The sequence below is a fragment of the Notothenia coriiceps genome, unplaced genomic scaffold (genome assembly GCF_000735185.1).
Source record: "Notothenia coriiceps isolate Sejong01 unplaced genomic scaffold, NC01 NC01_scaffold00000339, whole genome shotgun sequence".
Lineage (NCBI taxonomy): Eukaryota > Metazoa > Chordata > Actinopteri > Perciformes > Nototheniidae > Notothenia > Notothenia coriiceps.
In genome coordinates this window covers 20,450,843-20,477,652 of record NW_011333040.1, presented here as the reverse complement: position 1 = coordinate 20,477,652, position 26,810 = coordinate 20,450,843, and the positions used below count along the sequence as shown (strand labels likewise).

The 26,810-nt window shown below is 41.0% G+C and overlaps 4 protein-coding genes across 5 annotated transcripts; 2 read left to right on the top strand and 2 right to left on the bottom strand.

Annotated features, from left to right (window-relative positions):
• Positions 1 to 950: 950 nt before the first annotated feature.
• LOC104948504 (regulator of cell cycle RGCC) lies at positions 951 to 4,545 on the bottom strand. Its single transcript, XM_010774710.1, has 5 exons — positions 4,437 to 4,545; positions 3,486 to 3,650; positions 2,801 to 2,881; positions 2,121 to 2,183; positions 951 to 1,540 (listed from the first exon to the last, which is right to left on the bottom strand). Exons 1-5 carry the CDS (start codon positions 4,456 to 4,458, stop codon positions 1,533 to 1,535), a joined length of 339 nt encoding a protein of 112 aa, XP_010773012.1. The 5' UTR covers positions 4,459 to 4,545; the 3' UTR covers positions 951 to 1,532.
• A 1,321-nt stretch (positions 4,546 to 5,866) lies between these two features.
• Positions 5,867 to 9,389, top strand: pcdh20l (protocadherin 20-like). The gene is made up of 2 exons (XM_010774700.1): positions 5,867 to 6,107; positions 6,703 to 9,389. Exons 1-2 carry the CDS (start codon positions 6,060 to 6,062, stop codon positions 9,199 to 9,201), a joined length of 2,547 nt encoding a protein of 848 aa, XP_010773002.1. The 5' UTR covers positions 5,867 to 6,059; the 3' UTR covers positions 9,202 to 9,389.
• Positions 9,390 to 11,804: 2,415 nt separating this feature from the next.
• Positions 11,805 to 18,683, top strand: plp1a (proteolipid protein 1a). Of its 2 annotated transcripts, none has more exons than XM_010774684.1 (7): positions 11,805 to 12,037; positions 13,994 to 14,180; positions 14,307 to 14,463; positions 14,812 to 14,980; positions 15,969 to 16,042; positions 16,153 to 16,218; positions 18,117 to 18,683. In XM_010774684.1, exons 1-7 carry the CDS (start codon positions 12,034 to 12,036, stop codon positions 18,285 to 18,287), a joined length of 828 nt encoding a protein of 275 aa, XP_010772986.1. In that variant the 5' UTR covers positions 11,805 to 12,033; the 3' UTR covers positions 18,288 to 18,683. The 2 variants fall into 2 exon arrangements, with proteins under 2 accessions (XP_010772986.1, XP_010772992.1); XM_010774690.1 differs by lacking the exon at positions 18,117 to 18,683 and adding an exon at positions 16,623 to 17,646 and having other exon boundaries at positions 11,847 to 12,037.
• Positions 18,684 to 20,599: 1,916 nt separating this feature from the next.
• Positions 20,600 to 24,929, bottom strand: rab9b (RAB9B, member RAS oncogene family). The gene is made up of 2 exons (XM_010774675.1): positions 24,822 to 24,929; positions 20,600 to 23,958 (listed from the first exon to the last, which is right to left on the bottom strand). The coding sequence occupies exon 2, from the start codon at positions 23,899 to 23,901 to the stop codon at positions 23,290 to 23,292; it is 612 nt and encodes a 203-aa protein (XP_010772977.1). The 5' UTR covers positions 23,902 to 23,958; positions 24,822 to 24,929; the 3' UTR covers positions 20,600 to 23,289.
• Between the last annotated feature and the right edge of the window lie 1,881 nt (positions 24,930 to 26,810).

Below are 26,810 nucleotides of genomic sequence, written 5' to 3'. Positions count from 1 at the left end.
TCCACGAGGGCAAAACTTTTCCTTGGCTGTCGTCGTTCTGAAAGTGTGATTACAACTAGCTGTGCAGCAAAATACTTCAAAGATTGTTGACTGTTGTTTCTCATTCAGCCTCATCCTCAACTCAAATCTGGCAGTTCTCTAGCAGTGTAATAAAAATAATTTTGCATACTTCAGCAGGATTATGCAGCTGACGCCACTCAATTTAAAAGTCAAAAGTGAAAAATCACATCTTACAACCACAACATTCACCCTGGCCTCTGCGGTTTCTCTAAGCAGTGTGGATTTGACAACAGGGAGGAGACACCTGTGAGTGGATGAGACTTGTGGAGTGATTTGACAGCGCACTGTAATCACAACCATGTTGGAAAAATAACAGCAAAGAAACTGTTAAGGCGCTCTTTCACAGGGAAATCAAACAAAGAAAAACAATTTCCTTCCTGAAGTTCAAAGCTTGGATTTGTGGTATTAAGTTACAGCAGAGTCAAAGCCCCCCCGACATAATAAATTAAAGCTCAAAGTGTAAGTGAGCATTGTTTCTTCCAAGCACCACTGACGCACTTCCTCCTTAAAGCTGGCTTCACATTGTGTCTGAGCTAAATGTGTGGGTTTCCTGAGTTGGAGGCAGAAGTGAAACTCAAAGCATAATGAGAACAGACATACAGGAAGCATAGGTACAAACCAAGGAGAATGGGTGAAGGGCCCCAGAGACATGTGGCGCGACAGTACCAACCGTCAATTTCAGGGATAGTGAAGTGTAGGAACACTGAATACAATTTACTGTCAGAAGTATTCTTCAGAAAAGTGAAAAGCTTTCAACGTTGTGTGTGTTTACGATCAGATGTGGCTAGCAAGGTCAACTTTGTCTCTGCACTCAATATGGGACAACATTTACAGTAAATGTAGTTTCATATAATGTGTAAAACAAAAAAGAAAAAGGAAATCTATACGCATTCAATGAAAATGTAACTTTATTTATATAAATCTGTACAACCATTTATATATATCTAAAAAAGAAAGGAATATTAACAAGAAATATACACTGGAAATGTCTGCATATACATAACTTTTGATGGCCTATACACAGATCTGGACCTCTTGGACTTTAATTCATTTAAAACTAAAGTTCCGTCTGTAATTTGGACCAGCTTCCTTATACAATAAATAACACTGAGGATTTAGGGCCATTGTACTTATTGGAAATGTACATTTTGCAATAGCATGCTTCCTATGCTCTGGGAGCGTTTTCTCGTACCTCCAGAGGGTTTAGGGTTGGTCTAGTTTCAGTAATTTGTCGCATATCTCTGATCTGAAGCTGTTGGGGCATCGTCTTTCCAGCTTGACGAGGCGTCGCCAAAGGTCTGGGGGGGATCTTGCATTTTGGAATGGAGTGCCCTTCTAATTTCTGATGTTAACCTTTTCCCCTGGTGAAGCATTTGTTCCCTCAGATCTGCCCTGGTGTAGATCTGCGGTAGCCAGCCAAGTCGCCCACGGCCTGTTTCTCCCCATCTTCGTGTCTCTCTTTCTTTCTCAGTTCACATCTCTGCAAAAGAGAGGGGAAGAAAAATAAACTACAAAAGCCAGAATAAGATAAAAAGGCACCACACAGGAATATTAACACACATTCAAACATGCACTGACTAATAGCTGAGACTTGTAAGGATACAGGGGGAGTTAGGATTCATTGGTAACATTAATTCTCTCAGCGTCAAAACCACTGATAGCAGCGGATGTATGTTGTTCTTTATGGTTTGTGTTTGTGTACGTGCACAAAGCCATGTGTTCACAGGCCTCTGAAACAGCACTGCTTTAGTGCTGATAGCAGGATGTTCATGTAGTCAAGTACACTATTATCACTAAAGGTCGTGCAGATAGTCCACCTGAGTCCCCAGGCATGGCATTTACACACAAGAGGTGCTCCAAGATAAACAGGATGGGGGGGTAGTACAGGGTATAAACATGGTGGCTACTACTACGCACTCTGTCAATGTGCAACAAATCATGCACTCCAATCCGGGTCTCTGCCCCTATTACACCCAGCCGCCTGCAGCTTGTCAGCTAAAGGGCAAACGGAATAAAGAAAGGGTAAAGTAATATGGGGAGTAATTCTCTTAAATACACACCTGCAAGTTCTCGGTCCAACATGTCGATAAAACTCTCAAGTTCCCTTGTGTCTCCCAGCTTGGCTGCAGAAAGAGGACAGCAAGAAAAGGAATTGTAGTAACTGACGTAAAGCAATGGAACATTTCTGTGGGGAAATGCGGCTCAGTTGGGGGGTATCTTCCCTTGGACCAGAATCTGAAAACTAATCTAAGAGTTACATATGAACCAAAGCTCATCTTTTTTTCTTAGAACTGAGATAATGCTGCTTTTAAGTAAATCCCAGACACCTTGATGGATCCCACCAGGATCTATGTAAAATCATGTAAATATCTTTGAGGTTATCTGAATAAACCCTGACATTTGTGAATGACAATGTCTTGTTTTAGTCCATATAGATGTAACAGTTGCATCTACATGTCACAGATTGCAACAATTCTCATTCATGTATACACCTAAGTGAATCCCCTAGCTACACAACAGCACAAATAACCCCTGCAGGAGGCTTGGAGAGTGGGGGGGTGGGGGGGCTGAGATGTTACAGTCGCAGCGGCAGGGGGCTTTGTCGTGTAAAAACAAAAGAGCTCCTAGCCTGAAGTAGAGGGTTTTTGTGTGGATGCGATAGTGATCAGAGTAAAAGTGATAGTGATCACTGTAAGAAGGAGGGCTATCTGAATGGAGATGGGCTGATGGGAGTTAGTACCTTTCGGTGCCAGCATTATGCCTGCTGTGCGAAGCTCCTCCTCGCTGGTGTTCAAACTGTTTCCCAAAGAAGCTTCGCTGCCTGGGGGGAGAGGCAGGCGAGAAGGGGGTGAGCGGAAATAATAAACAGGAGACAAGCACTAAGGCCAGCCCATGCAAATGATCAAACAATAACAAACAATTTTAAAGCAGATAATGGAATAAGATGCAGCAAAATGAAGGTAAACGCGTATTCACTGTCGGCTTTTAAAACATTAGGGGGGAAAAATACTTTCAATAATGATGACGCAAGGGAGCAGAGGAACACACAAACTTCTTTTATCTCATAACCCTCGACAAATGCACAACAGCAGCAACAAAAACAAAAATCAGACAATTACAGAAGATGTGTTATTCATAATTGCAGTTCCTTCTGGTACGCAGCTATTGTCATGATCAAAACAGCCCCTTTCATAGAAGTGTACAAGGATGTGTCCCCTTGTAATACTAATTTCATGCAAATTAAAAGAGTCAAGCTGCAGTTGTTTTGGCTGATAAAGGGGCTCAACCGGCACCCATGGGGATAACCTCACTCACAACAATGATGCAGTAAATAATGTCCTTCTTTATCCACACTTTGTACAATAAGCAAACATTATCTTATTAACTGCCACATCGTTCTAGTGCGATGGTTTCGTGTCACTCACTGTAATCCGAGTCCTCCACTCCGCTGTCGTCTCCCAGCCCCGTGCGACTTTTGGCCTCCTGCAAGACGTGCTGGTAAGGATGCGGTTTGCTCAGAGAGGGGGCCTTCAGCTCCTCCACCACATCCTGGAACTCCTGCAGCAACCCATCCAGCTCCAGATCCAAGTCTGTGGAAAATGTGACAAAAATTGGAAAGAAACCATTTTATTCTACTGAAGGAAAATGTTAACATCGCTAGTTTTTTAAGAAAGCTCAAATAAAAGTAGAAAAGTTCTTATAATAATGAGATTGAAGCGTATATATTTGGAACATTTTTTAACAAAAAACTACATATCTTAGACTTTGCGATACAACTTTCAACACAAAGATATTTTGGGTGACTCTGAAATATAATAAAAGCTAAAAGCCAAAACCTGCAGTACAACTTTATGTCAGTGGGTTTTATCAGGTCATTTGACGAGTGAAAATAAAATTAACAGCCCATAAGGCATATAAAACATTGAATAGCCTGTAAAACACCTGGTCTGCTTACTGTGATACATAAATAATAACTTTTAACACTTTTGGCCAATTCTTGAATAAATTCCTAGTCATTAAAGAATGGATGACCACAACTCAGTTTACCCACAATTTTATGAATATGATAACACTTTAACAGTCCCCATATGCAATATAAAATAGTGTTTTAAAGATATACAATGAAAAGTATAAGCAGATGGACACATTTAAATATGAATGTATATTAGAATACAACTTTTGAAATGTGTAAATATATGCAAATGGTCCAAAAACATAACAGGCTATCTGATTTACATAACTGCCTTCTCACTCAGTGTAACTTTGATTTCTCATGTAACAGGATTAAGTAATTTGTAGAGGTGAAAGCAGTTAGTTACAGGCCTATGATCACCATCACTGTGTCATCATTTAAAACTAATGGCTCATATACTTACCTGTGTTAATGTCTGAGGTCATGTTGGAGCAGAGAAACTAACCACGCTGATGCTGCTGCTGCTTCTGGGCGACTGGGTTCACAATGGTTTCAAGCTTACCAGCAGGACTGTAGTTGTATTATAAAGCCCTCCTAACACACACACACACACACGCTGAGCTAGCGGGGCGACACCAGCCAATCATGTCGCAGAAGAACCTCAGAGGTTTACTGTAACCGGAAAAAAAGTAAGCGGAAAGTTGAGAAGGAACCCCATACGCAAATGAGACGCACGGAAATAAGCGTGTAACTCAGGTTGCGGTTTGCATGATTTAAAAAAAAATGTATTTAGACTTTAAAGAACATGAACTCGAATACTGTTGATAATACATGTATCGTGTTTTGGCACAAGGAAGTTTTATACATTCGGAGTCATACAATTATTTATTGAAAAATAAAAACGGCGATGACGATCACTCTAAGAACTTTGTAAGGGTCCTGTCACCTCGTATCACATAAAATTAATGTATAGAAAACGGGATGTATTTTACTTACATAGTCTTGATTTGATAAATGCAGGCTATACCTTTATAGTCTATGATTCATACCCATTCCCTGACTCTGGCAGACTTGAATAAGTGGCACTTAAGTTGAAGTATGTGCATGTGTGTGTAAAACAAAAGTCTGAAATATTATAATTGTATTTATTTATTTACAGTTACTTTAAAGCAAAACATGTACACTTTACAAAACATGTACAGTTTTGTTAGCGCATGGTGGAAAGGGGCAGCTAGGGAGAAGATTATTATATAATTTTGCTGATAGTGACATCGATGGAAGCCTTTCACAATAAATGTCTGGACGACTGTAATATTCATTATCCTTCACTCAAAGTAAAAGTTATTTCATGATTTAAAATACTCAATCGCAGAAATTAAGGCTTATACTTAATTCATCAAAAGTGGTCGCTATAATAGCCCCTTTAAGAGTAACATTATGTGTATTCTGGTGTGTAGCATTTTATATTGCAGCTAATCCTGGTTGCTTTAAATATTGGTGGGAAATTCATCATGTTTTAAGTTTTCTATTTTTTTTATAAATCTAAACCTACAAATAACTTAAGCTTTTAGACAAATGTAGTTCAACAACATGTACGATATTACTCTCTGAAAGGTACTTTGTACTACATTATGTATTTCTTACTGCAGATGTTCACCTAAAGAAGAAAGTCGTTTATTTTCATGTTTGTAATTCAATTTCATTGAAGCACATCTCTAAATGAACAGGATAAACCTATGAAAGAAGATAAGGTATGACAGAATTGCTTGTATAAACAGGTGTGCAAGCTCAGTTATTTGATGCCCCAGGCCCATGGCTATACTATTTCATAAAGGAATAATTATGAAAGAAGGCAGGTAAACCTGTTCCTTCTCTGACTTATCCGGTGTCCTTCCGACACACCAGGTAAATATTGTAGGAGGGGCATGTAATTCATTATACCTTCAGCTGAACAGGTTAAGGTTGCTTCCTCTTTCCTCAGAGCACATTGCTGCTGGGAGAACCTGGGTGGTATGTGAGAGCGAGATAATAATAATAATAATAAATGGGATTTATATAGCGCTTTTCTAGACCCAAAGACGCTGAGATGGGCAATGGGACTCCTATTAATATGAGCTGGGCTGGACTAATGCAGGTCAGTGACTCAAAAGCAATGTGAGGATTATCCGTACTGATAGTGTCTAATTACTTATGTGTATCTGCAATGTTTTTCTGTAGTAGGCCTATTCGATGTTGTCGTGAGTACATGGAGAGGTACTGGAGTTTTGTCAAATGAGTTTACTGACTAATTAAAAACTGTTACACTCATCCTTTGTTTAAGTAAAACAATAGCTCTGTCATGACTGGAATGTGAACAAACTTGTGTGTGTGTGTGTGTGTGTGTGTGTGTGTGTGTGTGTGTGTGTGTGTGTGTGTGTGTGTGTGTGTGTGTATGCGTGTATGCGTGTGTGTGTGAGTTGTATCTGATCCGGATGGTTACTAAGTCATTTTTCACCCGAACACCATGGGTGGCTAAGTTGACTAAATCATCCAACATGTAATGAAAGTGGTGATCAGCAATTTCATATGTTCAAATGTCTACTGTGAAGGATATCATAAAGCCTTAATGCAATCGAATGTAAAACAAAAAAGTTATGATTGATGAAAGTAGTAAATCTGTCAGATTTAACCCGAAGACAACAGGAGGGTTAAAATAATTACTGCTCACAGTTTGTTTCTTCTCCTGTCAGATTCTGCTCGTTGTGGTCCATCTGCAGCAGATAATATGTGGTTCTGTCCGGTTTTACATCCCAGAGGAACAGGGGCCAGGTGTCCTGGTGGGGTCACTTAGTGAACACTTTCCACCTCCGTACCAGCTACTGACGCAGAAGTATCTGCGGATGGACAAAAACACTGGAGATTTCTACACCACTGAGGAAAAGATGGACCGCGAGGCCCTCTTCCCTGAGGAAACAAAAACTGAGGAATGCATTATTTTACACAACGCTGTCGTGGGGCCCTCAGGTGACCTTATACAGTTCGCTGTGATCATAGAGGACATCAATGACAACGCGCCTCATTTTGAAAACAGTGAAATACACTTGAAGATGTCTGAAGACGTGTCTGTAGGGACCAGTTTCTTATTGGATGACCAGGCTCTGGACAGGGATGCTGGGTATAACAGTGAGCTGTCGTATCAGCTTGAAGATTCTGATGGAGTTTTCAGTTTAACGATAGAAGACGGGCTTGTCATCATGCTGGTTGTGCAAACAGCTCTGGATAGGGAGACTCGGGACATGTATAAGATGACGCTGGTGGCCACTGACCAAGGCCCTTTAAGTGCTACAGCGACTTTAATAGTCACAGTGACAGATGTTAATGACAACTGTCCAAGCTTTAGCCCCGACAGCCCCCGCAGCGCCAGCATCCCCGGAGACTCCCCGAAGAACATGCTGGTTGCTCAGGTCAGGGCTACAGACCCAGATTCAGGCTCGAATGCTGCCATTGTGTACTCCCTCAGTCCCAAAGTCTCAGAGCAGGCCAAGCATCTCTTAAGCCTTGACAGCCTCACTGGGTCCATCAGACTAACACAGGACCTCCAGAGTGACAGCTTCGAGGAGCTGCTGTTGAAAGTGTTAGCTAGCGGCCACCACTGCCCCCCAGCATACACTCAGGTAACTGTATCCGTGCTCCCCAAGGCCAACCAAGAGCTGGCAATCAAGATCGGGTTCATAGTGAAGCATCAAAACGAGACTATGGTGTTACCAGAGAACCAACCCCCCACTGTCTTAGCTGTTTTAGAGCTTGAGGGTGACAGCAGATTTGAAGGCTCATCTATTGCCATTGAGGGTGAGGTACCTTTCACTCTGAGCCCACAGAATGGCAAATATCTCCTTTCCACATCAAAGGCCCTAGACTATGAGATGAAAAGAGAACATCATATTTTTGTTGTAGTGCATGCTGAAGGATCTGTGATCACTCATTCCAGGCGTGCGATCAGTGTGTTGGTGGCAGATGTCAATGATAATGCTCCAATTTTTGTCCAGTCTCACTACAAGCTGGAGGTGGAAGAAAACAACCAGCCAGGGATGTCACTGCTGAAGGTCTTGGCAACCGACGCAGACAGTGGATACAACGGCAGGGTGACCTACAGTCTGGACAAACACACATCTTCCATCTTTAACATTGACCCCAATACAGGTCAGCTGTCTGTGTCAGCCATTCTGGACAGGGAGCAGCAGGATGCACACACACTCACTGTGTTAGCACAAGATAGCGGCTCTCCTCCATTAGAGTCAGCGGCCACAGTATCCATTCAAGTGCTGGATCAGAATGACAATGCACCCGTTGTTATAACCCCTCACTTTATCTTTTTCATGCCTGAGAATGTAAAACCGTTTGCCCAGGTGGGGAGGGTTAGGGTGACAGACCCAGACGAAGGAGCGAATGGGAACACAGAGTTGCATGTTGTGAGCAGCAGTGGACCTTTTGTTTTGGATAACACCCTTGGGACACTGCACACCACCACCGACTTAGATTACGAGACGCGCGACCGTTATGAACTCTACCTGCTGGCTAGCGATCACGGGCACCCAGTCGCTTTGACTTCCACTGCCAGGGTAACTATCTTTGTGGAGGATATCAATGACAACCAGCCAAAAGTTGTCCTTCCAAGCAGCAACTCCTCCTGCCAGACTGTCTCTCAAACAGCCGTGACAGGCACCATTGTAACAAAGGTCTTTGCCATTGACGCAGACTCAGGGCTCAATTCGGAGATTACTTACACTGTTGTGATGCCAGACCCAGTGCAAAAAACCAGTCCCTTCCGAGTAGATTCAATGTCAGGAAACATTACTGTAGCCCAGCAACTCCTACAGAAAGACCTGGGAATGCATCACCTGTTCATTGTGGTCAGAGATGGGGGGAAGCCAGCTCCACTTTATACCACTGTCTGGGTTAATCTGTTGGTCAACGAGAGCGTGGGCCCCTGCCACTTGGACCGGGAGCCCACCTGGTCAGGGACAGCTGACTTGGTTCAAACCCCCCAAAAGACCCAAATCTGTGAGGCAGTGGACATCAGATCTGCTCAGCTGACACTGTTGGTAGGCCTTGGTATGATACTGGTGTCCATATGTTGGCTTGTGGCGACAGTTGTTTTACACCTGAAGCAGAGGAGACTTCATCATAAAAATAGGGGGCACATTGAGGAGAATGAGATTCCACTCAGGCTTCAAGACAAATATTACTAACAGAATAAAGCAAGCAATGTGTCTAATCCTCACTCGCACTTTGTCAAGGATGAAATCAGCCTGTAATTTAAATACATTCTGAATATTTGTCAAACTCGTCTTGCATTTTGATATTGAGTTATTCTAATACAATGTGTGTTCAAACTGGGACAAATCTGTGAAAATAAAGTTGATCAATTTTCTGATAACCTGCCTGGTGAGTAAATATAAAAAGATGGTATGATAAGTGAAGTATTTGAAGTTACCAGCAGAGAAACAATGTACAATTGTAATTTGACACACAGGTTGTGTGTAAAGCGTTAAAATGCCACTGCAAGGCATTACTAATGAAAATGTGAAACATTGATCATCTAAAGGGATTATTCTCTATAACTCCATGAGAGAAGACCAAGACTGAGATAATAGTCTGCTACGTTGATTGGGTCTTTCTCAGATTTCAGAGTTGTGGGAAGTCTAAAGTATTTTGACACACAAAAGGGTTTATTGTTCCTCCGGTGTGGAGATAATGCAAGTCTCTCAAGAAGCAGCCCTGAGAGAAACTCAAGATTCAAGGGTTTTTATTATCATATGCACAGTAGCTACAGTGTATGGCAATGAAATTCTTAGGTCCTGAGGTCCTCCAACAATGCAACACATTATATATAGGACATAAGACAAAATAATCATAATAATAATAATGAAAAAAATATTAGCATTTTACAACCAAGTTATCTGTAGTTTAATTTAAAAAATTGTGAAGCAATCTTTTATTTACTTTGAAAATATTAATGTAGAACGATTTTTTTAATAAAATGTTGCATATTAGGAAATGGAGGCGAGGCGCAGCTGTGTGCAGGTGAGAGTTGGCAGAGGGACAGACATAACACAGTGCTGGATTTTACCCAATGAAAAGTAGACAAACCTGCTGTAATCCAAACAGAAACCGCCACAGTTTCGTTTTGATGACACATGTTTCAAGAGAAATCATACTATAGAAAGCAGTTGTTCTCATGGGTTACATTTGTATGCAGGGGAATAATTGAGATATCAAAACTAGGATCAGGTTAAAATGTGTTTAAAATACAATTACACAAAGAGGGCAGATTCATTGTTCAAGCTTTTAACAATACAACATATTTGCTTTGTCTTTATAGCATAAACTATTGAGCAATCATTTAAAGATATACCTGTGTTAGAGGTGGGTCAGAGTTTTAAAACACACTTTACAACAACCTGGAGAGTGGAGAACAAAGCTTGTATAACATGAGTGGTGTTCCTCTGAGGATTTCTGAGCAAGTGGCTTGAAACTAAATGATTTGATAATGTTGTACTGTGACACCAACTCCATTAACAGAGACAAACAAAAGAGCTACAAAATAAATCTACAAATAAAAGAACCGTAATGACATAAGGAATAACAGATTCCATTGAAACATGAAATCCATTAATATTCCAAATTTTAAAAAACACTTTTGTGGTTCAACAGAGACATTTTTGACCTGTTTAATTAAATATCTAGCTACCTTCCAGTGTGTATTTTTGGAGCAACATGTTTTGATTAGCTTTCTGACAAAACGGACTTTTCTCAAAATATAATTTGTATTGTGGGATTAAACTCCTCATGTGTCTGCCACACTCACAAATGCTTTGGCAGGAGAAAGCCTGCCATCTGCTGGACACAGGTAAAGCCAAATGTTGCTCTTTATTTCTGGTATTTTGCCAGAGGGTGTGTAGATGAATCAGAGGACAGTCTCTCACTCTGTCACAGTCGGGTCACCTGAGATCAGTGATGCTTCTCTGCTGCATGCTGCTCTGCTCCGCTCACAGAACATCTCATCTTAATCAAATCCAGTTTTTCTTTTTTTACTAAAGCTGAACATTTAATAGTGGGATATGGGGTTTCATGAGCTGACATGGGCAAAGAAAACAGCTGGCACCAACACAAATGGCCAGTGAATTATTTCTGAGATACCCATCAGGGGTTGGAGGATCCCATACATAACAATCCAGTCTAGTTAAAATAGCAGTGATGTATTTCTTATCAAAGGATCTCACTGTAGTGATGCTCAGAATTACCCCTCAACCCGGTTTATATAGGCACTATCTGAATCAAGTAATCCACATATTCATGGTTTGTGAACGCCACTTTAAATCTTTATTTTATAAAATGAACATTCCAGCAATAAATAGACCCACTTAAGAGATATGATAAAGCATGTCAGCTTTGTTAGCTGGGATCTGGCATGTTCAGTACTGAATCTAAGACACTTCAGTTAAATATGACACTTTCCTTAGTCTGGAGAGAATCACCTGACTTTCCACAGGCTTATATTTGAAAGTGAAACTTTAGCCAGACCACCTTCACTGGTCATGGACATACAGTGTCATCCTTCCCTAAAGACTATGCTTGATCCATTAGCTGTATTAAGTTGTATTGATCAGGCTCTAGAAGTTGGCTTTAAAACAAAAGGCCGTTGAGAACCAAGGACTGTTTGTCCTAGAGTTGGGATGGCTGACTCACAAAAGTTGTTTCTTTCGTTCTCTCTTCTGTATTTGCATATGAAGTTGCTTTCTGTACGTGCAAATGTGCGTCAATAATGAACTAAGAACATTTCTGCAAGCGTAAGAACCTTGACCTCCTCATTATTCTCCGCCACGAAGTTAATTGAAAAGAGACATTGTTTCTTTAAGATTGCCCTTGCAGTCATCAGTGGGTCTGTCCATTGTTGGAAGAGAAAGCGAGTTGAGGTTGATATACGGGGGCCGGAGAGCAGTTGCGCATATCATCAGCGGACCAGCTGCAGAGCAGGCAGCAAACAGTAGACGAAAGGTCCTCGAACGCATCATCCAGACATGGGTAAGAAACTCCGGCCACGTATTAACTTTGAGCAGACACATTACATCATATTATCAAATGTGCTTTTTATTTCATGTGATTTTCTCGCAGATATGAATGGGACTGTGAAAGGGCATCAGAAGTCATTACTTTTTTTTGTCAGTTTAGAGGTCGGATACTCACCGGCTGATGCCGCACTGATATCAAGAGATTTATGTCATGCTTGAGATGGCAGGGCTACTTTCACAGGAGCCTTGTCGCATTTGCTTTCGGTCGCAATCTTTCTCAATTTTTAAAGTGCTGAACTTGGCCTCAGCTTTGCATTTTCAACCAGAACGAGGCCTGTGTTTTCATTTTAGTCACAATTGACATAGTGGGTGCAGCTTTGTTTCAGCTCTTTGTTCTGCCTCGTGAAGTCATTAATTAGTTAATTGGTACAAGGTGTCAAAGAATGTGGGCCAATGTTGGCTAGACTGAAATGTTTGGATTTATGTGAATGCTGCTACTTTTTGATATTATGATGACCACAGCTTTTTGTGCACGTAGTAGAAAGTGTAATTTGCATACTACAATTGCCTTCCCTATAACAATACTGAAAAATTCATTTTATTTGCTAGTTTTCTCACAGTTTATCTATCAAAACTCCCTCTTCCTCGCTACAGTAGTGATGCCATCTGAATGACAGTGATCCCAGTTTCTCTCTCTCCCTCACACACACCCGCACATAGAAGTGTTCAATTAAAGAGCTATCTATTTGCCCCTCCTGCCATCTGTGTTTACTGTAATGGTACCAACCACAGTCTGTCTGCTTCCATTGTGCATGTCTGTGTGGATGCACGCTTTCAAGCATGTAATGGCACACATGCACACAGTTGCATTGTTTGTTTATAGATTTGCTTTTTTTCCATCCTCTTCCAGCACAGACAGCTCCCCACTATCACTTTCTTGTTCCTCTGTCTCCCCCAGAAGGAAGTCTCTGAGTGTGTGCCTGTGTGTCTGTGTGTGTCAAGCAAAGAGGTGCCTCTGGCCTTTGTTTGCATGACATTGGTGGCCCTTGTACCCCCATGATGCCTTAGGACAAAGACGGTTGTCTCTGCAGTCACAAAAGCAGCCTCTCTCTCTCTTTCACTTTGTCTCTCCTCTCCATCCTCCCCCTTTTCTCACACTCTCCATGCTGGGTGGTGAATGAAGTCAGGGTGCGAGCCGGGGTCAGAGCAGATACATCCCCATGCCCTTGGCCCTTTGGCATCCATTCCGACATCACATGACTATAGGGGAGAGTGCACAGCTTTATCAAGGGAATGAAAGTGTTAACAGCTGCTGCTCAGTCAACAGTGTCAAAGAAACATGAATTCAGCATTTCAATTAAATCTCACTCAAATCTTGTTGTTTTCTAATTGTGGAGATATTTGTGTTGGTATAAAACCTAATTTTTGAGGCATCAAACCCAAAATGTTCTGCCTTAAACTCGATTCTATGGAATTTCATGTGTTCACACTATTTTAATATGGTTCATCCTTCTCTGGAAATTCCAACTCATTGTGCTCCCCTTTTTTATGGGAACGACTTTCTACCAAAGAACCAGTCACTATGGAAACAGTTGGCAGCAAGTTCTGTGAATCATCCAGCATAACAGAAACACATATTGAATAATTGATTTGTACATCGCCAAACATTGAATTGTCAACAACTTTGATAATCAATTCATAGCATTTATTATCAAACATCTCTTAGGGTATCTAGCTCGGAAAAAACAAGGATATTGAGTATGTCAGTTTGGGCTCTGAAACTGTGGAAGACATTTAAACACTATTTATTGACTAATAAATATAAAATCATCATGTAAAAAAGATCCATGTTTTAGTAGTGTGAAGGAAAAAACTGAGAAAGGGATATCTCAAAAATAGAAACAGAGTCTGTGTCATATTGAATCCGTTGATGATGTGCATTGAATTTCATGGTGCTGCGTCTTGACAGGTTGCTATGATTGCTGTATGCGTTGTTTGGGCGGGGTGCCATACTGCTCCCTGGTCGCTACACTGCTATGTTTCTCTGGCATTGCCCTCTTCTGCGGTTGTGGGCACCAGGCACTCACCGAGTCGGAAAGACTCATCGAGACGTACTTTGCTCGTAACATGCAGGACTACATCACCCTCGCCTACATGTGAGTGGCAAATCTATGCATTTACATGATTACAGTGACATGTGTAACCTTGTCATGGGATTTCTTTGTATGTATTTAGAAGGTTACGCTTCTTGTAACAATCTTTCTTTTTCCTTTTTTCTTCAGCATCCAATATTTCCAGTATTTCATCTATGGTTTGGCCTCCTTTTTCTTCCTCTACTGCATCGTGCTGTTGGCGGAGGGTTTCTACACCACAAGTGCTGCCAGGCAAACCTTTGGAGAGTTCAGGAGCACTATGTGTGGCCGCTGCCTCAGCTCCTCGGTGAGAGGGCCTAGAGTGGGACAAGTAAAGGGGATTGGCGAGATTGGATGGGATTAATACACATATCACTCCCTGGTGGGTGCTGAGCTGAAAATCTTAAGGCTGCTAAAAACCTTTGGGGACATGCAAAGATAAGCATAGATTGTGTGTTTGAGTGGGTGGGGATAAAAAAGCTGAGTGGTTGGAAGAAGAGGAGTAGAACACAGACTAAGATAATAAGAAAAGCTAATCAAAAAAAATGGTCACTTAGTGAGTCAATGCTCATAAAAACACTCACCAAGATTATGTGCATCAGTTTATTATGATGATGCAACCTAATGTTTATTCTACTTCTTCTTCTTTGCACAGTTTATAGTAATGACTTACGTACTAGCCGTGCTGTGGCTGCTGGTGTTCGCCTTCTCGGCCCTGCCTGTCTACTTCTTCTACAATATGGATGCCACCTGCCACACCATTGATGTTCTGACTGAGACCCCAGCGAGTATAAACCAGCTCTGTGTTGATGCAAGGCAATACGGTAACAGGACAACTATGATGGCAACCTATTGGACTGCCTTATCAGACTAAGTTTATCATTAATAAATCCCATGAAAAGACCAATGCCAAAAAGTTGTTTTCAATAACTGACTGTGAATATTCCATCAGCACATGTTCAAAATGCTAAGCTAAGCAGGCTAACATGCTCACAAGGACATTGCTAACATGCTCACAATGACATTGCTAACATGCTTATCGTTGTCAGGTATTATGTTTACCATGTTCACAATCTATTAGCATGCTAACATTTGCTTATAATTAGCACAAAGAACAGCTGAGGCTGATGGGAATGGCATTAGGTTTGCAGATCAAAACTTGGACCAACTTATTTGTTACATTTTAAAGTTGAGAATGTTTTGAAATGTTTTGGCAATATCCTAAATTTGAGATTTCCCCAAATATCCTAAATCGCTATTCTCATTGTGGAAGTAGAGGAATAAGTTAGGAAATTATCAAAGCAAATGAGGATTCATCACATGTGCACCATGGACGTCAGAACAAATGTTGTCGCAATCCAGCCAATAATTGTTCTTTCATTCTAGAGTTGTGGGGGAAAGCTCAACATTGACCTCCTTATTGTGTCTAATAACTAGCCATACAATGACCCACTCTGTTTCAGTGGATGACATGTTCCTAACCATGTTCATGGGCGCTTTACTTTTTCACTTCATCCCACATAAACAATCCTGATAGTGTAAAAAAAGTGCCCAACAAGTACATGCCTTGTATCATATGGTACAAAAAGAGTTTGCCTAGCTGGTAATGAAAATAGTTTTAACTTCAAAGATTTCCATCTTTAAGTGCCTCAAGGCATACCTCAACAAATATGAAAAACGTAGTGTTGTTGGTTTTTAGGTCTTTAGGTTTTAGTAATATTGGAAAACAAATGTAGAAAATGCCAACATTGTCCTTTGACAGTATTTTGTGTTTGAAAGATCAAATAAATATATAAATGTTTTTTTTAACAGGTCTACTGCCATGGAACGCAGTGCCAGGGAAAGCTTGTGGTATGACTCTCTCCAATGTTTGCAAAACCAGAGAAGTAAGGACCCGGGAATAATAAAAGCCCTGCAGTCATGTTCTACAATTTGCTTGACAAGAAATGAAGATGTATGTCATCACCACTAATGCAGCCCTCTTATCTCCGATCAGTACCAGATGACCTATGACCTCTACATTGCTGCCTTCGCTGGTGCTGGCATCACTCTCTTGGCTCTGGTGAGCGATTATTCCTCAGATGGGGCCCATTTGTCTGCGTTTCCGCAGTAGGGTACAATAGTGTTATGACTCATGTGACTCGGTGACGCTCAAAGTGTAGGCGGCGAGGCATCTCAGACCTCCATGAGTGATGACTTTTGTACTATTGCTCTCTGTTCCTCTTTCTCAGCTGAAACAAACATCATAATAGTGCTGTAATGTCTGGTGGTTTTCCAGCCAAGCAAATGGAGCACCCATTATACCGGCATGCTCCATTAAAGAAGCCGTTATACGGATGGAATCTGCTATCAAATTAATGCCATTAGCAGTTAATCATATATTTTCTTATGTCTAGTTTCTGGATGTTCTGGATTTGTCACTCTTCCATATTCTGACACCTCCTGTCTCTGCTTTTCCTTCCATAGCTAACCTATACTGTCTCGACCACCTATAACTTTGCGGTTCTTCAGTATCTGGGGAGAAAAGGCATGGGTGCACGGTGTTAGGCTCACCAGCTCTTTCACTACCTCAATATCAACATGGGGATGTAAAGGGACGGCAACAATTCTCTCCTTCTCATCATCTGCACAGAACCACCTGTGGTCACGGACTCTTGAAATGTTTTTATATTTTTACTTTTCTTGTTGGGAATAATGTAATTTTTTTTCTATGCTTGTATGTTTTTCTACTGCCTTAATGCAGTACATCTTATTTCAGTATGTCCTATGCCATGTTACCAAAATATTTGTAAATTATTGCTCTTTTTTTTCTTGCTGAGAATAGAATTAATTCCTGCTTCCAGTTGCTCTCAAAATAGAAATAACACATCACTAATAAATTAACATGTGTAAGGATAACCACCAATTTGCGACACATGTGCTGCGAGAATGCAGCTGTTGCACAGAATAGGGATTATGTTACCATGACTACTATCCTTCACATCTGGTTGCCATGGTGGCAGACAAGCATGCATTTGCAGTCTCACGCTGACCTCAGGACTTTTCTCACGGGCTGGAGAAAAGCCTCAACAATGAAGTCATGGCCGTTATGAAAGCCAACCAATAAGGAGCCAGTTGTGGGGGCCATCTGCGCTCCGATTCTCTGCCAAGGGTTATATTACATGTCAAGGGAGAGGGTCCAGCAAACAATGAGAGGGTTAGACCTCTCTGAAGCCTAAATGCAGCCCATCTGACACACACACACACACACACACACACACACACACACACTGCATGACCCCCACCTCCCTCCAAATAATTGAAGTGATGGATTCAAAGTGAAGGAATTTTAGATTATTTGGAGTGTTCCTTTTGGACAAAGGGACATACTTGTTTGGTTCTGATCTAGAAAGGTCATACATTGTTTCTCATCGTTTTGAGATTAGATTGCAAAAGCACTTGGTGATAATTTATCAAGTGACTTGGTATTATTTGACCTAAAGCACATTGTTGAGGTGTGATCCCCTCGCTGCTCTTACTGCATGACTGAGGTACTTTTATAAAGATTTTTTTTGTCTCCTATGCTTTAGGAATGTTGTTGTAGTTATTGTATAACACATCTTGTTTACTTACTTTAGATGTTTTTACTACCACTTTTACACTTTGGGTATTTCTAACAAAACCTTTTGCAGCATAATAAGAAGATTATTCTATTTGGTGTGAGCTTTACCCAGCTGTGAGTGGTGCATTTGTCAAATGGCAGCTGGCTGTTTGATGATTATTTTTGTGTTGGTAAAATTTGATAATAAAAAGAAAATGATGTGCAGAGTGCCTTTTGAAAAGATTTGTTTGTAGTCTGTGAAAGTGCAGTGTCTGGTGTAGTGTATGTGTTTAACTAGCGCTCCAGCCTTGGCTTTCTGCCATATCTAGGGGCCAAGGTGTTTTGTAAGGTGTTTGTATTCTCTCCTCTTGTGTCCACAGGTGCACTTCTCCCTGCACTTGGCTGTGAACCAGGTGTACCACAGGAAGCTGAGGCACGGTGAGAGAGAGGAGAGGAGAGGAGAGGCTATGATCTGTACGGGAGGCTTCAGCGGGACAGAGGGGGGGACACTGTTCTCCCCGTACCCTGCAAACACATCTGACATCTCCTGACTGCGCCTCTGGTGTTGCTGCAGGAGCTTTTCATGACGACCATCACAATTAAGCTGCTCATAAAATAATGACATATTCAAGTGAAGTTGACCAATTTGGTAGTATTTGGTTAATTGATTCCCTTCATTAATTCAATGTTTTAATTAAATTATGTGTTCACATCTAAAGTAGTGAAATGGTACAAATGCAGTTAGGAGCCTTGACTGTTCAATACTTTATTCTTATAACATTCTCTATTTGACAAAGTCTATAGACTCTATACTTAGTGTAAATTTCCTTAAAGACAGAGATGTAGTTTGAAAGGCAGACATGATAGTTTTTTGTTTTGATCTCACAGTATGCGGTGCATGCTTGATATCCTTTTTAATGAAGAGGAAATAAACTTTGTTCACCGTCTCATGGGTTCCCCCCCACATACTTGGTCCTTCAATCACAATCAAGGTCTTGTGTAAAGAAAATACAAACAAGGAGGGTGTGGGGATTATATTTTCAGAGCTGTGTTTTTAGAACTTGCAGTGGGGCAAAAAAGTATTTAGTCAGCCACCAATTGTGCAAGTTCTCCCACTTAAAAAGATGAGAGGCCTGTCATTTTCATCCTAGGTATACCTCAACTATGAGACAAAATGAGAAAGAAAAAAATCCAGAAAATCACATTGTCTGATTTTTAAAGAATTTATTTGCAAATTATGGTGGAAAATAAGTATTTGGTCAATAACAAACTAGAGACTGCCAAGGCACACAGGGCCAGTCGTGAGATACTCACGGGCAAAAAAGTATTTAGTCAGCCACCAATTGTGCAAGTTCTCCCACTTAAAAAGATGAGAGGCCTGTCATTTTCATCCTAGGTATACCTCAACTATGAGGACAAAATGAGAAAGAAAAAAATCCAGAAAATCACATTGTCTGATTTTTAAAGAATTTATTTGCAAATTATGGTGGAAAATAAGTATTTGGTCAATAACAAAAGTTCATCTCAATACTTTGTTATATACCCTTTGTTGGCAGTGACAGAGGTCAAACGTTTTCTGTAAGTCTTCACAAGGTTTTCACACACTGTTGCTGGTATTTTGGCCCATTCCTCCATGCAGATCTCCTCGAGAGCAGTGATGTTTTGGGGCTGTCGCTGGGCAACACGGACTTTCAACTCCCTCCAAAGATTTTCTATGGGGTTGAGATCTGGAGACTGGCTAGGCCACTCCAGGACCTTGAAATGCTTCTTACGAAGCCACTCCTTCGTTGCCCGGACGGTGTGTTTGGGATCATTGTCATGCTGAAAGACCCAGCCACGTTTCATCTTCAATGCCCTTGCTGGTGGAAGGAGGTTGTCACTCAAAATCTCACGATACATGGCCCCATTCATTCTTTCCTTTACACGGATCAGTCGCCCTGGTCCCTTTGCAGAAAAACAGCCCCAAAGCATGATGCTTCCACCCCCATGTTTCACAGTAGGTATGGTGTTCTTTGGATGCAACTCAGCATTCTTTCTCCTCCAAACACGTCTAGTGTTTCATCTGACCATATGACATTCTCCCGATCCTCTTCTGGATCATCTAAATGCTCTCTAGCAAACTTCAGACGGGCCTGGACATGGACTGGCTTAAGCAGGGGGACACGTCTGGCACTGCAGGATTTGAGTCCCTGGCGGCGTAGTGTGTTACTGATTGTAGTCTTTGTTACTTTGGTCCCAGCTCTCTGCAGGTCATTGGCCAGGTCCCCCCGACGTGTGGTTCTGGGATTTTTGCTCACCGTTCTTGTGATCATTTTGACCCCACGGGGTGAGATCTTGCGTGGAGCCCCAGATCGAGGGAGATTATCAGTGGTCTTGTATGTCTTCCATTTTCTAATAATTGCTCCCACAGTTGATTTATTCACACCAAGCTGCTTACCTATTGCAGATTCAGTCTTCCCAGCCTGATGCAGGTCTACAATTTTGTTTCTGGTGTCCTTTGACAGCTCTTTGGTCTTGGCCATAGTGGAGTTTGGAGCGTGGCTGTTTAAGGTTGTGGACAGGTGTCTTTTATACTGATAACGAGTTCAAACAGGTGCCATTAATACAGTTAACAAGTGGAGGACAGAGGAGGCTCTTAAAGAAGAAGTTACAGGTCTGTGAGAGCCAGAAATCTTGTTTGTTTGTAGGTGACCAAATACTTATTTTACCGAGGAATTAATTCATTAAAAATCCTACAATGTGATTTCCTGGATTCTTTCCCCCCATTCTGTCTCTCGTAGTTGAGGTAGGATGAAAATTACAGGCCTCTCTCATATTTTTAAGTGGGAGAACTTGCACAATTGGTGGCTGACTAAATACTTTTTTGCCCCACTGTATACTAAGGCTTCATTTTAACAATGCTACTTTTAAGTGGAAACAATGAGGCAACATTTTACTTCATTTGAATTGGCTGTTGAAAGGTGGACCGAGATGAGATACGCTGATTCATTTGAGTGGCCTATTTTAGTTTTTAAATGCTTTGAAGCTTTTGGTTTCCAAATGTAAAAGCTATTTCTAAAGACACATACTTTCATGTATGTTCAAGGCATGAGCACAAAGTACCACACACACACACACAAAGATAGTGTCCCCATTTGGTATGTTGCATGTTTTATTTGTAGCCAAGCATGGGAGAGTATTTGCCGTTTTGCCAGCATGTCGGCACGCCAGCCTTTTCCTTGGTAGTGCAAAAAGAGGAGAGCGGGAAGTTGATGAACAAATAATCGAGATGAATAGTCTGACTTTCACACTCATGGGATTGAGCAGTGGGTGAGACAGACGTTCAGTGTCATTATGGACATTATTATGAAATGAATGCCCTTGAATGCAATTTACATAAGCCATTCATTTGGACAGCCCAAAGAAATGTGTTTAACATTCATAAATAGTACAGCGACATAAAAAAACAAAAACACAATACAAGACGTTTGCAGTGAGATAAGACAGCATCATGAGAGCAACACACTGTCGGGTTATGCTACCAGCTTTTAAGGACCCACTGATTCTCAGGTAAGTTAGATTTCAGGTAAACACTGTGGTTACAATATGTGAACAGGATAAAAACTGAAAGGTAAAGTTAAGAGACAAAGTATTCGGTTCAACCCAGGAAACATTAACACTGACGAATGATATGCTAACAGCTATCACTTTTGCTTTGAATGTATGAATGCTACCAGTTTGATTTTGTTAAAATACCATAAGATCACAGTTCATAAGGTTTCTCTCATACTGCTACTACTAGTGATCAACACACCTTTACAGTAAGAAAAGCATTTTAATTCAAGGTACATTAAACCATGTAATAAGTAAATATGACCGTACCCAATTCTGTTCATTTTTACAATAAAGCTCTTGTAATTTTAACCATTAGTCTGCACACTCACCCAATGAAATATGAGGCTTTTTCTTTTACTTGAAAGGCAAATCTCAAGGTGAGAGAAAACTCAATACCTCCAACGTAACAGAAAGATGAGAGCAAGCACTATAATAAGAACAGTGATGGCTTTGTGCACTCAGCAGATGAAGACATTTGATCTAGTTTATGCAACAGTAGACGCAGCATAAAATACTATTAGGCAGCGCTCAAAAATATTGGTGAGAATACATTTAGACTAAGTTTAAGAATGAGTTTGAAGCATTGAATATCAGCATATTATTTGTCCTGTTTGAAAAACATTAAAGTTAAGTACCATTTAGCTGAAAACAAGTAAACAATGTAAAGTTGTCAGAATACTCAGTTGTATTTTCACTCAATACTGTACGAATGGACGGGAGAGATAATGCACACTGCACACATTAGTAAGAAGGCTTGTGCTCAGGCTTTGTCACATTTAACAGAGACCTGGAATGCCCAGACAGACAGAAGTACAATTTGTATGTAATAAATCCAACAACAAAAAAAGAGACTACAAGAAAAATGCCACTAAAAAAAGCCAGCACAAGATTACAAACTTGCCAAAACTGTAAAACGTATTGTTATTCTGATAATTACAAATTCCTCTATACATCCAGAAAACAGACTCATATCAGCCCTTGGTCAAACAGAATTCCACCAAAAAAGTAAACGCGTGCGAAGACGAAAATGCGCCTCACAGAAAAAATAAACAGTTTATCAACAACAGCAGCAAAATTATTATTATTTTATAAGAAACACTGATCCTTATGTGGTAAACAGGCCCGTGTACACAAATCATGGGAAATAAATGAATGCCTAACTTGTACACCTGACACTGTCTGGTGCAGTGTGGTAATACAAATAATGGACAGATGTTCATAAGCTCGTACCAAATGCTTACAGTCACAGCTGCAGAATTAAAGCTTAAAGTTCCCTTCGCATCGAAGACCTCTGTGTTAGAGAGCAGCAATTATTTAAGTTCCTCGAACCACAAATCATATAATGGTCATCACACTAATATTGGAAGCCCTGATGCACAATACCTGCCTGAATAAGGAACACTGTCACTCATAGACACTGTTTGTACATTAGCTCTTTACTTCCGCTGAAAGATTTAATAACAAAAGTGTGAAACTGCATTCAAAGTCCCTCAGGAAAATGTGTGTGTGCTCTTTATAAGGGGACTAATATAATGTCTCGTCCACTGTATTATTAATTGTTATAATTCAAATTAAAGCTTTAAGCAGCGATAAATAAATGCTCTGTAAACACTATTAGATACAACTCCTGCATCGACTGAAGCTGGCTGAAAATCTTTTTGTGCAACAACACTACTGAAAGCAGACTCTGAAAAAGAGAGTGCAAAAGATAAGTGTGCCTGTTAAAGGTTGCCTGTACCTTTGTTGGACCAATAATTCAACAATCTAGCAACAGCTGAATCCTTGACCAGCGCTCCTCAGAGCAGCTGTACCCTATCCACTATTATCCTCCTGGGGATACTGTTCTCAGTATCCTGTACCTACAGTTGTACCATTAACAATATCTGACCGACTCTCAAAACTGCCACAGGCGAGTTTCAGCCAGAGAGATTAAGACAAGGTGGATTCACACATGAACAATCAGCAGCAAGACCCGCGAGATGTTTTGCGGTTGCCATGGAGATCGATAGTACTACCCAGTAGTGCGTGGTCAATCTGGTCCTCAGCAGCCAGCACCTCTCTGACAGCTGCCTCGAACGCAGCTGTGACATTAGTGTCATCCTTAGCACTCGTCTCAAAGTACGGGCAGCAGCCGCTCTCCTCACACCAGGCCCGAGCTTCGTCCCCCCCCACCTCCCTCTGATCCATGTCCACCTTATTGCCGAGCACCACAAAAGGGAAGCGCTCAGGGTCTTTCACATCAGAGTAGTACATGAACTCTTTCTTCCAGCCGCCGAGGTTCTGGAAGCTCTGCAGGTCGTTCACAGCGAATGTGAGCAAGCAGCAGTCTGCACCTCGGTAGAAGGGGGTGCGGAGGGACTTGAATCGCTCCTGGCCTGCTGTGTCCCAGATCTGAAGAGTGACCAAGCGCCCGTCAACCTCCAAGTCCCGGTTCAGGAACTCCACGCCGATGGTGTGAAAGGACTGGGAGTCGAAGCGGTCGGTGACATAACGGTTCATGAGGGAGGACTTGCCCACCCCACCGTCTCCCAGCAGGATCACCTTCAGGAGCAGACTCTTACCGCTGATCATGTTTCCTCTCACCCAGCAAGGCCTCCACACCAGGTGGCCGACCAGGGTTGATTTAACCTAGAAAGAGGAAGTAACATAACATTGATACTTACTACACAATTAAAGAGAAATGCAAATCACTATAGGAACTGAAACCTAGTACATTTTTAGAAAACACCAGAACACAAGTCTGTGGACTTTACTTCACAGATGATCCAGTGTAGATAACTAGGAAAACATGCTGTTCTTGCAACATTTGTTTGAAAAAAAGAGATGTGTAATGGATTACTAGTTTCAGGGACACCGTGACAGGGGTGAAGGACCGAGATGTCTTCCAAAGGTCTCTGTTTAAAGCTCGGGGAGGACCACAGCCTTAAGGTTTACTCCATGGCTCATGATAACCTACACAAGCCATAGCGTAAAGACCTAAAGATTAACGTGCCATAATTAAGATAGTAGTTTTAATGACGTAAATAATCATTCCTACGCCACAACAACAGGGGCGAGTCAGGATCATGAGCTGACTCTGGGGACAGCCTCTGCACCTGCGCAGAGCCCCAACATGTACCAGCTTGTTGTCAGATGTTTAATGCTGGCTAACCTGCATCTCCAAGAGTCTCTGCGAGACTCTGCATGAAGTGCTAGAGCAGAAGTGAACTAGGAACCGAAAGAGGTAACAGGTTTCTAAAACCTCCAATGCAATGCAACAGGCAAAAAACACTGCTAAATCGTGTAGCGGCTTAGAAAACCATGACAGCCAACTAACAAGCTAGCCGGCTACTCTGGAGGCTTGTTGACATTCAGGCTAACCGCTAGCATCAGCGCAAATGCTAATCAAAACTACTTTAAAAGCAGCAAAAGAACAAATGTTGCACTGAGATGATTTACCTCTGATTGTATTCGTCTTATTTCAATATAAAAAATCCTGTATTTTGACTCACCCTGTCACTATCGCTGATATTGCGCTGTCTGCCCTCCTCCCCTACATCTGACTGACTGTCGGTCGTGACATGCGCGCCCCCATTGGGAAGCTGCACGTGCACACCGCCCAGACAGAGCGAGGTCCTAAAGCCCGTTCAGCGTCGCTGTGAGATTACATCGATAGATATTTACTTTATTTATCCCAAATTGGGAAATTGTTTTGTTACTAAAAATTCAATAAAATACAAATAAAATAAATATTAAAAGCAAATATATGTTTGTATTATTATAGATTAGTTTGAGATGTACACTGTAGCCTGTGAGGTGTATGCATGTCTTTATACATTCATCGCACACATGTTTTGAAGTACATTTTGAATTGGAAATAGGACTACTCACTTGAGTCTTAGTTTGCTATGGTACTTGTGCTTCACAACAGTTCAGGAAAATATAGTACCAGTGTTACCAGTGGTTTGAAGTAACTGATTCATTCACTCAAGTGCTGTACCTAAGTAAGATTTTGAGAGATTTGTTGAATTGAATATCTCGGGTTTTTTGCGGTATATTGTGTACTTTTAGGCCACTACATTTATTTAATACTTTTAGTTAGGCCTACTTTACAGATTTAGATTAATGATGTGAAATATAAACAACACTAAAATAAGACTTTGGTTACACCTAAAGTAAATTCACAAGCTACCCTGCAGTATACAAAGTCATTAAAACTAGCTGCACCTTTACCAGCTTTGATAACTTTAAGGTATCAATAGACCAATCTACACAATGAGTAGCCTACTTGGTACTTTTACATACAATTACATTTAGCTGACAATACTTTTGTACTTTTATTAAGTAACATTTTGAATGCAGGATTTTTAGTAGCAGGAGTACTTTTTCCAGCTCCGCCTTTAACTCTGTTACATTTATTTGACAGATTGTTGCTTATTAGTCACTTTGCAGATTAATATATGCAACATACACCCTGATTGATTATAATAAACTGCCCAACAGAATGTAGCATCAATTAGATCAATTCTTTATTTTATTTTTAATTGTTGACCACAACATATTACTATACCGACTAGAAAACTGGGTGGGACTTTCGGAAACAGTTCTAAATTGGTTTGAATCACTTAAAGGACAGAAACAACTTTGTTTCTATAGGTAAATACAAATCTGAGTTGACAAATATGACATGTGGGGTTCCTCAAGGCTCCATCTTGGGGCCTCTTCTCTTTAACATCTACACTGGCTCAGATAATGAAAAACAACTAAATAAGTTAACATAGCTATGCGGATGACACACACATTTACTGTACATAACCATTTCACCAGGAGACTATTCTCTAGTTGAAACACTGAGTAAGTGCATTGAACAAATCAATGACTGGACTGTGTCAGAACTTTTCTTCAATTAACCAAAAAAAAACTTGAGGGTAATGGTCTTTGGAGCCAAGGCAGAACGTATAAAAGTTAGCGCTGAAGCTTCAGCGCTGCAACGTTCAAAACAACAGATAAAGGCCAGAAATCTAGGTGTAGTCATGGGACTCTACCTGAGTTTCAACATTAAAAACAGTTACTAAATCAGCCTACTATCAACCTCAAAGAATATATTCTAGGATTAAAAGACTAATTCACAGCAGGATTTGGAAAAATGTGTCCATGCTTTTATCTTCAGTAGACTCGACTACTGTAATGGTGTCTTTACAGGTCTCACTNGGTTTGAAGCCTAGAATTGTCCAAAATGACTTGGTAAGATAAAGCAATAAGAATCCGCTCGACCGGAGTGGCCTAGGCCAACCCCAGAAAAATAACCCCATAGCATTATCCCTCCTCCACCAAACTTTACAGTTGGCACAATGCAGTCGGGCAGGTAACGTTCTCCTGGCATTCGGCAAACCCAGACTTCTATGAAAACCCATGAAGTTCCCACAGTTTTGGTGCTGATATTAGTATATATATTAATGCCACAGCTGGTTTGGAACTCTGCAGTTATTGAGTCAACAGAG

Coding starts and splice junctions, on each gene's coding strand:
- plp1a (XM_010774684.1), top strand. Junction 14,181..14,306: donor TACATCACCCTCGCCTACAT/GTGAGTGGCAAA, acceptor TTTTTTCTTCAG/CATCCAATATTTCCAGTATT. Junction 16,219..18,116: donor GCATCACTCTCTTGGCTCTG/GTGAGCGATTAT, acceptor TTGTGTCCACAG/GTGCACTTCTCCCTGCACTT.
- LOC104948504 (XM_010774710.1), bottom strand. CDS start 4,458: ATGACCTCAGACATTAACACAG. Junction 3,651..4,436: donor GACCTCAGACATTAACACAG/GTAAGTATATGA, acceptor CATTTTCCACAG/ACTTGGATCTGGAGCTGGAT. Junction 2,882..3,485: donor AGTGGAGGACTCGGATTACA/GTGAGTGACACG, acceptor CTCTCCCCCCAG/GCAGCGAAGCTTCTTTGGGA.
- pcdh20l (XM_010774700.1), top strand. CDS start 6,060: ATGGGCAATGGGACTCCTATTAATATGAGCTGGGCTGGACTAATGCAG. Junction 6,108..6,702: donor GCTGGGCTGGACTAATGCAG/GTCAGTGACTCA, acceptor TTCTCCTGTCAG/ATTCTGCTCGTTGTGGTCCA.
- rab9b (XM_010774675.1), bottom strand. CDS start 23,901: ATGATCAGCGGTAAGAGTCTGCTCCTGAAGGTGATCCTGCTGGGAGAC.